At 37.2% G+C, this 12,612-nt stretch overlaps 2 protein-coding genes across 2 annotated transcripts in view; one reads left to right on the plus strand and one right to left on the minus strand.

Moving 5' to 3' along the window:
- The window catches only part of LOC149503585 (autophagy-related protein 13 homolog), a 39,372-nt gene that overhangs the window by 11,446 nt on the left and 15,314 nt on the right, over positions 1–12,612 (plus strand). The gene's annotated exons all lie outside the window — the stretch shown is intronic.
- Positions 1,478–6,736, minus strand: LOC114252385 (uncharacterized). Its single transcript, XM_089728648.1, has 3 exons — positions 6,139–6,736; positions 5,840–5,859; positions 1,478–5,005 (listed from the first exon to the last, which is right to left on the minus strand). Exons 1-3 carry the CDS (start codon positions 6,734–6,736, stop codon positions 1,478–1,480), a joined length of 4,146 nt encoding a protein of 1,381 aa, XP_089584774.1.

Raw genomic sequence — 12,612 nt, forward strand, 5'->3', positions numbered from 1 at the left:
GTAGAAAAATAAATTATTAAGTTATCAATAGTCATTATATTCTATCTCATTCTCACTACTTTTTCATCCTCCTAGTACTACAAGTTTTAATGAGTCTTTAGCCCCTGAATATGACAAGATTTTTTAAATCTTTTGCGGCTGTATTGTACAAGGTTTTGTGAGCCTTTAACCTCTGAATGTTACAATATTTTTTTAATCCTTTGCGTCTGTATCCTACAAGATTTAATGAATATATAGCCTCTGTATGCTACAAGATTCTTTGAATCTTATGCTTCTATATTTTACAAGATTTTGTGAGTCTTTAGTCTACAGATGCAATACAGATGCCACAAAATTTTATAAGTCCTCGGCCTCGGTATGCTACCAAAGTTTCTTGGTCTTTAGCCCCTGAATGTTCCAAAATTTTTTGAATCTTTTGCGTCTGCATCCTACTAGACTTAATGAATCTAGCTCCTGGATGCTATAAACTTCGGCAGCAATAATATAATCTTTTAAGAAATTAAAGGTTGCACGCTTGTGTTACATTGACCTGCCCGATTTTTGGTCGATCTTATAGTTTCTTTGGGCTAAGTTTACCGTGATATTTTCTGTTCATTTCAGCCAATATAAATTAAGAAAAAAAGAACATTGTACTGTTTCAATATTAGTGTTGCTCGTCTTCCCGTACTGTCAGAGTTCTTAAAAATTCAAAGGTCTGTTTCATTACGAAAGTTTTTGTGCCAACACCTTGTAGATTAATGGAATATTTATTTTTACATAGCAATTAGTGGGAAAAACTCTTTACAAATTTTCCACCACGGCGGTGCGCTGGTTCAATATTTTTGAAGGAAGTTTTGCGGGGGCGAGTATCGCTAAAGATGCACAAAAGAGGAGAAGGCCGAGGCTAGGCTATGAGGAGTAGACGTACCTGCCAACCCGTCGCTAGCTTCTTCCAGGCTGCAGAATTCGACGCCACTGCTGGACGACGCGTAATGGCGGCGACTTGACACGGCACTCTTCTAAATTATTGTCTATAAAACTTGTATATCACTCGCGCAACGACTTATATGGTCGTCAGTAAGAATTCGTATAATAGAGATTAATATGAGTCCATGAAAATATTTATGCGAATAAATAAGCGGCGTGTGCGTGTACAGCGCGTGCGGTGCGGTCGGCGATAGTCTTCTTTTTTATTTTTGACTTTTGCTTCTTATGTTTCTTTTTTATAAGTGGCCATGCGAGAGGTTTTATGTCTACTCTCATTAAAAAAGAACCATCCCCCCGGCCTTTAGGAGATGTAGCTCCTAAACAATGAGAGAGAAGTACATAAATGTAGCGATTATGGGTGAACTAGAGAGCGGGTGGAATCAGGGTAGTGCGGTGGTACATAATAAGTACAAGTAATAAGTATAAATGGTACTTAATGAGTGCAGGATATGAAGTATTAAGTAAAAAGAATGAAATAAAAATAAATTAAAAATAAAAATGAGAAAATAGGTTATTGGGAAGGTAAAACACAAAGTTTTACTACAGGTCGAAGATAGGTGCCGTTTTGTGTGCGCACTCTGACTACTCTAACGACCCCGTCCGAGGCAGGCATTATTTCTTCAATTATGCCCATTGGCCATTGTAAAGGCGGTGAGTTTTCTGTTTTAAGAAGGACAACAGTACCTTTAGTCACCGGATTAGATTTGGTGTTCCATTTAGCGCGCGTTTGAAGCGTGTTTAGGTACTCACGCCTCCAGCGATTCCAGAATCTCTGAACAATGTCATCGACAAGTCGTTTATTGCGAACTAAATCTACCGAATCTAAACGCGGATCAGAATGAAAGGAGTCTAACGGTCCGAGAGTTAAAAAATGCGAAGGCGTTAAAGGTTCCGGTTCTCCAGGATGAGAATTTAATTGTGCAATTAACGGACGACTATTTAAAATCATTTCGACCTGGGTAACGACGGTGAGCAACTCCTCATAGGTGAGAAGAACGTCTCCGATAGTGCGGCGTAGATGCATTTTGAAAACTCGAATCATACTCTCCCAGCTACCACCCATGTGACTAGCTGTAGGTACGTTCAGCGACCAATTGACGCCTTGATAGAGAGTTTCCTGCTCAAAGGCTTTACAGAAGGCTTTAGACCTGAGAAACTCGCTCAATTCATCGAGCTTGGCTTTGGCGCCTATGAAATTCGTTCCGTTATCGGAAAGTAGCGAATTAATTTTGCCTCGACGTGATACAAAACGACGAAAAGCGCGAAGAAAGGAATCGGTCGATAAATCTGTCGCAATTTCAACATGCACGCTTCTTGTAACCATGCATGTGAAGAGCGCATAGTAGCAGCGGACCTTGCGTGCACCACGGTAACGACTAATTAAAATTTCCTGCGGTCCAGCGTAGTCAACGCCACTCCAAAGAAAGGGTTTGACGGTTTCGTTGACTCGATAAGCGGGCAGATCAGCCATATAAGGCGTCTCTGTGCGGGGGGCAGCTTTGAAACATCTGTTACAAAGACGAAAGCGTTGTTTTACGGTACTGCGACCGGAAATGATCCAAAATTTTTGTCTGAGAAGTGATAACAGTAAGTTCGGACCAGCGTGTAGGTATTTGCAGTGATGATAATCAATAATCAGCTTGACAATGTGATCCTTTTTGGGAAGCAAGATCGGATGCTTACTGTCAAACTCAAGCGAGGAGTTTTTTAAGCGGCCTCCAACGCGGAGAATGTCGTTTTTCAAAAACGGAGAAAGTGGAAGCAAAGACCTCGAAACTCGATGACCCTTGGAGAGCGCATCGATGTCGTTTTGAAAGTAATGCTGTTGAAGCGCTTTTACGACAGCAGTCTCAGCAAACTGTAGATGTGCAAGTTGCATTCGGTCCGAGCGAGGGAGCTTACCCAAGAAACGATATATATATACCACAATGCGGAGTAGCTTAGACCAAGAAGAGACGCGCTTGGCCAGCGTACAGAGAAAGGGTTCGGTCTCATCTGTAGTGATGAAGACATTCGATTGTTTTTTGAGCTCTAATATCTTTGCATCTTGTGCGGGATCAAACGTGAAGCGGTTGATGGGCCATGTGTGGACGTCATCACGAGCCCATGTGGGGCCATGGAGCCACAGCGGGTGATTCAATAATTGAGCGGGTGTGAGACCACGACTCAAGCAGTCGCTAGGATTCTGTGTACCTTCACAATGGTAGAAGTACTTGGGGTCAAGGTTGTTCTGTATTTGTGCGATGCGGTTCGCAACGAAAGTATCGAAGCGATGCGGAGACGAGTGTACCCAATGGAGGGCCACTGTCGAATCAGTAAACGCGAAAATTTCGTCTACATGACAGCGGGGAGAAACAGTATCGATAACAAATCGAAACAGCTTCGATAATAATACTACAGCACAAAGCTCTAAGCGGGCTAAGGTAACAACCTTGAGCGGGGCGACCTTGCTCTTGGCACCAATTAAATTGACTTCATTTGGTCCGGAAGCCGGTTGTACACAAATATACACAGAAGCACCCATCGCTTTTTCAGAAGCGTCCGCAAATCCCAGTAGTATGACACGGGACTCGGGCACGATGCCTACGAAGCGAGGTATTTTAAAGTCTTGCAGAGCGGGGAGTTCACTAAGAAAGCGTTTCCATGCAGCACAGATGTCGCTTGGGGGCTCTGCATCCCAATCAATCTGAGCTACCCAGAGAGCTTTTATTAACAATTTTGCGTGTAAAATGACAGGGGCACAAAATCCGTTTATGTCCCACAGTTTAGCGATTGTGGAAAGCATAAGGCGCTTTGTACATTTTGCTTGCGGGTTGAATTTAATAGCGATTGAAAATTCATCCTCGATCGGTGACCAAATTAGACCTAGGAGCTTCATATTATCCTCCTTGTCGAATTCAATTTTTGAAGATAAGCGGTTGGCTTGCGGAATCGATTTTAACACCTCGGGCGAGTTGCTAACGAATTTAACTAAGTCGAAACCACCACGTTTGAATAGTTCGATTAAATCATGAGCCAACTGAATTCCATTCTCGGGCGTATCTACCGAAACTCCTAGATCATCCATATAAAGATGATCACTAGCGATTTCTGAAGCGATCGGGAAATCAGTTTCATCGCGGGCGAGACGCTTAACTGTCTTCATAGCAAGGTACGGCGAGCACCGTAGACCAAAACAAACGCGATTAAAATGATACATTTTCGCGGTATCATCTTCGTCAAATTTGTATAGTATATTCAAAAAGCGGCGGTCTTCCTCACGAATGCCTATAGCCAAAAACATTTGTTTGATGTCGGCGGTTAAAGCAATCGGAAATAGTCTGAATTTTAAAATAATCGCGGTTAGGTCTGCTTGCAAATTAGGACCGGAATGTAAACAATCGTTCAATGAAACGTTTGTATCTATGCATCGTGCAGTTGCGTTCAGTACAATGCGGAGCGGTTTGTCTTCTCGGCTTATACCGTGGTGAGGGATGACGTAATAATTTGTATCAGTAAGAGCGGGTGCGGGTGAAATGATGCTCCGTTCGAGATAGTCTCTCATCGCGGCATCGTATTCAGTTTTTAAAGCGATATTTGTCTTAAATCTGCGTTCGAGTGACGACAGACAGCGACGTGCGGTTGTAAGAGAATCGCCCAGAGCGGTAGGCGACCTCAAGAAAGGCAAAGCGGTGACGTAGCGTCCAGTTGTGTTATCGCGGTATGTATTTAAATCATAAAAATCCTCACATTCCTGTTCGGCTTTAGACATGTGTGTTTTAGTCGGAACTGACTCCAACTCCCAGAACTTTGAGACTAAAGTTTCGATCGAGTCGTTACTCGACGATAAAAAGGCGTGATCGTTATCACAAGGCGCGGTATTATTATGACAAGGGAGCGAAGCGATCGACCCTAAGAGTATGTATCCAAATGCGGTTTCCAATAAATCAGGTTTTCCAGGCGGACCTAACAACTTTGTAGGTCTTAGGATCTGCATGAATACTTCGGCGCCAAGCAGAATGTCTATTTCAGCGGGTTTATTAAAGTGCGGGTCCGCGAGCTGTATGTTATTATTACATATGTAATTAAGAGACGAAATGTCAAATTCACAACTCGGCAAGTTACTCGAAATATTTTTAAGAACGAGTGGGTTTATGCGTAAACAAAAGCTTGCATCGTACCTAGACAGTAACGTTACATCGGTAGTTCCGATTATAGTTTGAGAGCTAGTTCCTATTCCATTTACGGATCGTTCGGAATTGTCGTGGAAGATACGAAGGCCTAAATGTTTACAAGCTTTGCGGGTAACAAAATGATTTTGCGATCCATTATCAATCAAAATTCTAATCTGAACAAGAGTTCCGTCACTTCTTTTCACATCAGCAAGAACGGTGCCAAGTAAAACATTGTTAGTTTTTCGCGTGTTATTTGAGTTAGCACTCATACTACAAAATGGAGCGTTATTATCAACAGGCTTGTTAGAAATCGAACTTGAAGACGCGGTAGATTTCTGACCAATGACTACTGGACTATGCGTATTGTTATCAGTGTGGCGGTGTAAGTACTGAGGCGGCTGCACCGGCGGCAATGCAACAGGTGATGCTTTCTCAGCGAAGCAAAGAGTCGTATGATGTAACTTTTTACAATTAGCGCATCTATTCTCAGATTTACAAGTATTTGTGTTATGTTGTAAACTTAGACAGTTGATACAAGCACGTATCTTTTTAATATAATCATAACGTTCACGTGGGGTAAGCGATTTAAATTTCGGGCAAGAATATAGGTGGTTATGATTAGAGTCACTGCACAACTGACATGCAGTGTTGTTTACGACAAATGATCGTGAGCTATTTTTATTTGCATTGTTGTGCATAGGCTTCGTTGAAGTACTTACGCTGTTCAGGTTGTTATTACCTGTCCGATTTAAAACTTTTATACGATCACGAACAAATGAAATTAAATCCTGATAAGTAGGTATGTCTTTATCACAATTATTCATCTCAAAAAGACGTGCGGTTTCTGTATCTAAGCGGTGTAATAAAGTGTAGGACATGACGAAGTCACACAAGTTAGGTATTTGTAAATTATTCAGAGCGAGATATGAGTTTGAAAATTGATCGACAAGATTTTCTAAATTTTCAGCAGTGACTGACGAAATCGGTTTTAAAGAAAATATTTGATTCAGATAAGTACCTGCTAGGTTCCTTTTGTCTTCATATTTTGACACGAGTGCTTTGTAAATAGTTTCGTAATTCTCAGCGCATGGAATGAAACCGGCATAAACATTTTTAGCTTTGTTTTTTAATTTACTAGCAAGATAAAACATTTTTTCAGTGAGAGAAAGAGATGTGTTCAAATGTACAGCGTTTTTAAAAGTTGCGAAAAATAACGGCCAATCTTTAGGGTTCCCATCGAATTCGGGAATTTCAATGCGAGCTAATTTAACACCTTGCCAACAGTCGTCATTTCTTTTGACAGACATGGTGGGTTTTGATTCTAACTGCGAACGTTTACGTTTGATACGACAATATAAATCTTCAAAAGCGAGCCACTTATTGAAGTCTGGCTTAGAATCTGTGTCGATTTTTAATATTAATTGATTTATGTCCTTGAGACATTGTTGGAAATTAATGGGTGTCTCATCGATTGTTTCTACCGAACAAAGAAAGTTTTCTAATGTTTCAGGATCATTTAAATTACTGCGAGATAAATCGTAAATACGTTGTATGTGTTCGAAATAGACTTGTCGTTGACATTCTAGAATTGTCAATTTTTGTTCAGCCGAAGACATTGTTGCGGATTGCGTAAGTAAAGGTCAATGACCTGTCAAAAATAATGGAATATGATGAAATGCGGTGCGAATAAAATATCAAAATATATAATAAAGCGTGTTTAATAATAAGCGTAATAAGCGGTGATCAGCGATGATTAAAATGTAATCCGGGGACGAAGGACCAATAATAGTGGGAAAAACTCTTTACAAATTTTCCACCACGGCGCACAGTGGGTCGATACTATGATTTTAGTGACTTAGGGACCAACTTTGTTTTTTAAGATTTTTCTTCACGTAGATAGATAGAGCTCGTTAATCTCAATAATAATTGTTTTGGGCAAAAATTACAAAAACTTTATAGTTTGGTCAGAAAAATGTGTTTTATGATTTTTTTGTATGGAGCGGGTCACATTAAATTAAATTCCTGCTAAGTACCGTGAGGTCCCGCTTTGAAACTTTATTTTTCTTACACCTTGTCTAGTCTACTATCATTTGGTGCTATGAACATGTGCATAAAGTTGCAACTCTGCCAAATAAATGGATCGAAAAAAATGAATAAATACATAGAATAAAAACCTTTATTTTTATTTTCGTAAGTGCTTTTAAGTTAAATTTGATATGGATTAGTAAGTACAAGCACGCAACAATACCCATAATTACATAATACCTAACAAAAATACATTTAGTAGGTCTCTAATTAATCAATCTCTGTAATTATTAGGATAGTTAACATTAGTTACTGAGGATAATTAGTTAAGCAGCCATTACTGGGTAGTAGAAAATATAGTACACATTTGTGTCTCTCTGGAAGTATAAAGTGACCATATTTATTATATACTAACTAGTGTTCGTTTATTCGTACTACTACTAACATCTTGTGATTGTCGTCGTGATCTTCCTTTTTCCGTTATAATGGATAATTTTATTAACAATTTAGGATTATTTATGATTTTAAGAGAGCAACTACAGTCGCTGTCTGATAATAAAAAACTTTCAATTCCTACAAAATCAAATGAACGTGACCGAAAAGAAAAGTGTTGAGCCCCAAAAATTCTGTACGCACTTTTGTTCAAATATAAGTCCAATATGGAAACGAAGTAGTCACATGTTAGCACAGTTTATAAGAAAAAAATGTGATTAGTTCGAATGTGCAATAAACTGGCCCGAAGGCATGATACCTGAAGATATCAACACTGTACACGAAAGGCTCTAGATTTCTAATACTGAAGATGTTGAAAATGTACCACGCTCTAATGTACTACAGAAGCCTCGACATCTACTTTTACACCTCGAAAACCTTTTGAAGAATTGGGATCCAGGCACATTGAACAAATTTACCAATCGCTTTCGTTAACCCCGGATTAAATGAAAGCTACTAATGTTACAGTTGCTAGTTTGAGAAACACTGGAAATTAAGATGTAGGAGAAATAATGAACCATTTGTCAAATCACCCCGGAGATCTAGAAAAAGTTAAGGAGTGTTTAAGTACAAGTAAAGTGAAAAGTAGTACATATTCTCCCGATAAGGCACTATTAGTTTCACTTAAATTAAGTAAGTGGCAGTATATAAATTTAAGAGAAGCAGCAAATGAAAATGGGTCCGATTTATACCCTTCTTCATATAAAATTAAGCAAGAAAAGACCAAATGTTATCCAGGGAAAGACGAGGTAGTTATTAATGAAGAAAGAGCTGCTATTAAAATGCAAGCATTACTAAGCTTGGCCGTATATAGGCTTTTAAATGTGATTACTTCGGATTTCGACTCGGCAAGAGAGCTACTGCTTATAAGCAAATAGGCTTTGATAGAGCCCCAGGTCAAAGTAATTATAAACAAAAGACTGAAACAGAGTTTGATGATTCATCTATTTTCTTGACCAGTCTAGTTCCTATAAGGCTTCAGAAATTTGATGGGACAATTGTTTGGGAAAACGACCTACCCTCATCAACTTTTTGTTGCCGTCCAATAATGTTTAAATTTATAAAAGAAACGCAGTCAACAGTGGCAATTATAAAAGCTAGCATAACAGAAGAAATAGAAAGACTTCAGCCATCAAAAATCAAACAAGTTGAAGTTAAGCATCAATTGCACATGACGATGATAGACGGCAAAATAACCTCATATTTGTCAGAAACATTTTCTGCTGTCTGTGATATTTGCAAAGCAAAACCGTCAGACTTTTTTGGAGTCACTTGCTTATCAAAGAGAAAATAATGAAGGAATATTCCAGTATGGAATGCCATCTTTACATGCCTGGATAAGACGCATGGAGTGCTTACTTCATATCGGTAAATATAATTTTATTACTTCACAATTTTTTCATCCTATGTTGTTTCCTGTGAGATTATTTTTTAAATGACATTTTTTTGTTTGCGTCTTTTCGTTTGGACTTCAAGAAATGGAGTTGCAAGGGGCGATGACTAAGAAAAAATATCAATCAGAAAGAGCGCTATACCTTAAGCGTTTAAAAAGGAATACGGTTTACTTATAGATGTTGTCAAGCAAGAAGCAGGAACAACCAATGATGGCAATACTGCCAGAAGATTTTTCAGGAATGCAGAAGGAACAGCCCGCATAACAGGAATACGTAAAGATTTAATAGAGAGGCTTCACGTGATTCTTCAGACTATTGCATCTGGAGAGCGCGTGGACCTTTCCAATTTTTCCGAGTTTTGTAGATATACTGCAGAATTGTATATTAATTTATATCCCTAGTATTATATGCCTTCCAGTATCCAAAAATTGTTGGCACATGGTAGTGATATACAATAATAAAAAGCTTTGCCTTTCGTGCCATTCCTATAGGTAAACTGTCGGAAGAGGCAGCGGAAGCTCGCAATAAAGATTTTCGGAAATATACAGAGAGTTGTTATTTTAGAAAGATAAGTAGACTGCCGACTAATGAGGATATTTTACACAATCTTCTTTTGTCTTCTGATCTAAAGATCGAATGGTGAAACAAAATATATAATACTTAGAGAGATTGGTTAATTAAGACCTCCTAAATGTATTTTTGTTAGGTATTATGTAATTATGGGTATCGTTGCGTGCTTGTACTTACTAATCCATATCAAATTTAACTTAAAAGGACTTACTAAAATAAAAATAAAGGTTTTTACTCTATGTATTTATTCATTTTTTTCGATCCATTTATTTGGCAGAGTTGCAACTTTATGCACATGTTCATAGCATCAAATGATAGTAGACTAGACAAGGTGTAAGAAAAATAAAGTTTCAAAGCGGGACCTCACGGTACTTAGCAGGAATTTAATTTAATGTGACCCGCTCCATACAAAAAAATCACAAAACACATTTTTCTGACCAAACTATAAAGTTTTTGTAATTTTTGCCCAAAACAATTATTATTGAGATTAACGAGCTCTATCTATCTACGTAAAAAAATTTGTTAAAAAACCAAGTTGGTCCCTAAGTCACTCAAATCATAGTATCGACCCACTGTGCGGCGGTGCGCTGGTTCAATATTTTTTAAGGAAGTTTTGCGGGGGCGAGTATCGCTAAAGATGCACAAAAGAGGAGAAGGCCGAGGCTAGGCTATGAGGAGTAGACGTACCTGCCAACCCGTCGCTAGCTTCTTCCAGGCTGCAGAATTCGACGCCACTGCTGGACGACGCGTAATGGCGGCGACTTGACACGGCACTCTTCTAAATTATTGTCTATAAAACTTGTATATCACTCGCGCAACGACTTATATGGTCGTCAGTAAGAATTCGTATAATAGAGATTAATATGAGTCCATGAAAATATTTATGCGAATAAATAAGCGGCGTGTGCGTGTACAGCGCGTGCGGTGCGGTCGGCGATAGTCTTCTTTTTTATTTTTGACTTTTGCTTCTTATGTTTCTTTTTTATAAGTGGCCATGCGAGAGGTTTTATGTCTACTCTCATTAAAAAAGAACCAGCAATGTTCCTAATTATTTTGTTTTGGCGAGTCAATTTATATAAAACACACCTTGATTTCGTGATTGCTAGTATAGTTTCTTTAAAGCGATTCACAAAGTTTGATATTATAATAAATGAATAAAAAAATCATCATTGACCTAGATGATAAGTTAATATTAAGTATATTGAAATTTTATATAGAACCTTTAGTATGTTAGTTTTTAATTTTCTATTGTTGTATTTTCGCTAATGCGTGGCCTTTTGTTAGGTTAGCACGTTGTTTACTTGATATTTTATAGTTTGTCTTATTCGTACTGAATTATTTGATACTTAATTTTCATTAGCAGGTACCTATGCCATAATAGGTTAGTCTTAATTTTTTTTTAGATATTGTGTACTTGACTATATTTTTAATAAAAGATTTAATATTTTTTCATATTTTTAAGCGTTTGCCTATTATATACATGAGTAAGCAAATCTGTATGTTTTCAAACAGATTTTACTATAAAGTCTAAGGTTGTGGTTAACATAATTCAAAACAATTGCAGCAATGAACCTCAAAAACAACGGTCAACATAGGAAGCATATAAACTTTTTTATTCATAAATGCCACATGTATCACGCAGCCTTTTAAAATTTATAACACACTAAATAAATATATTAATTTGTTTACGTGTTATAATATTATTATCTTAATTTTCTATGAACATGTTATGGGTTAAAACAGTAAGAGGCATTATGAGTTTCATTAAAAAAGAAACCTCATTGAATGTCAATTGGTTTAAGTGTGAGAATATGTGTGATAATTCAGAAAATTCAGGAAAATTCAACGTCAATTGTATAAAATATTTTAGTCATCACTTCAAGCACGCGTGCTTTCTGTCTTTCAAAATATCCCTTAGAATGAATGAGATTATTCAATGTTTAAACAGATTTTAGAAATCGGTATGGTATAATAGGTGTCGACCAATCGATTTTTTTGTAAACTGAATACATGTTATGTCATTCGCAATATTTTTTTCCAATAGAAGATTACGTCAAGAATGATATTCATAGTTGGTAGAACATCGCATATCGTTGACATACTCATAATTAATCGTAATACATATAAAAATATGTATTTTTATACATTATTCTTGTTTGATTTTACGTTTCAAATCTACCTTTTATTCATTTTTTTATTTTCGATATAAGATTATAGCTTCCTCATTACTGCTTTAGTATAGTAATTGTATTACGAGCCACACCGATATTTACGTATTTATTATTTCGTTTTAAAACATTTATAATATAGAATGTGAATTTTGATAATTGATATTTCGCTTATAGTACATGCATGTACTCATTTTATGTCGTATTACTTTAGTACGTACATAATATAATAAACTATTAGTTTCGTATAAGTGAAGGGGAATCATTGTAACATAAGGAAACATCTCTACTGCCAAATAGATTATTTCGCTGTTAGTGTTTTTTTTAAACAGTGGGTCTATTATGTGAACAAGATATTGGGAGCTTGTTTCACTACAACGACAGTTATAATTTAAGAATTCATTTGTACTGTCTCATCACAGTCTGCATAACTGAGTAGTGAAATTATCCCTTAACGGCAAAGGGGCGAAGCTAGGAATTAAATGGAAGCTTTTACATGTAAGAACATAACGCTCCAAAATTAAATTATTAATCTACATACGTGTGAAATTTGAAAATAATTTCCGTCATTAAATTCATATTTTATGCGACCATATTTTAATGAGTATTCTTTAAATACTTAATAGCCCTGTAAAAAACTACATATGATACCGGTCTGGAGCCGATTTTGACAAAATTATATCCGACTTCATATCGAGAAATATTGGATCAAAGGAAAAGTCGAGCATGCGTGTATAACGTATAGAGTTTGCAAACAATACAGGGTGTTAGAAAAATAACTGCGAAAACCCATACTGGGTACGATAGTGCATCATTTTTGATGAAATTTGTACGTCAAATTTT

Source organism: Bombyx mandarina, chromosome 01 (genome assembly GCF_030267445.1).
Source record: "Bombyx mandarina strain Sakado chromosome 01, ASM3026744v2".
NCBI classification, from domain to species: Eukaryota; Metazoa; Arthropoda; class Insecta; order Lepidoptera; family Bombycidae; genus Bombyx; species Bombyx mandarina.

Bases quoted from the DNA above. Each gene is read 5' to 3' on its own strand.
- LOC114252385 (XM_089728648.1), bottom strand. From the start codon at position 6,736: ATGTCTTCGGCTGAACAAAAATTGACAATTCTAGAATGTCAACGACAA. The intron at 5,860-6,138 runs GTACTTATCTGA...TAAATCGGACAG, and splicing joins AGACAAAAGGAACCTAGCAG to GTAATAACAACCTGAACAGC. The intron at 5,006-5,839 runs GTAAGTACTTCA...AATAACATACAG, and splicing joins GTAATAACAACCTGAACAGC to CTCGCGGACCCGCACTTTAA.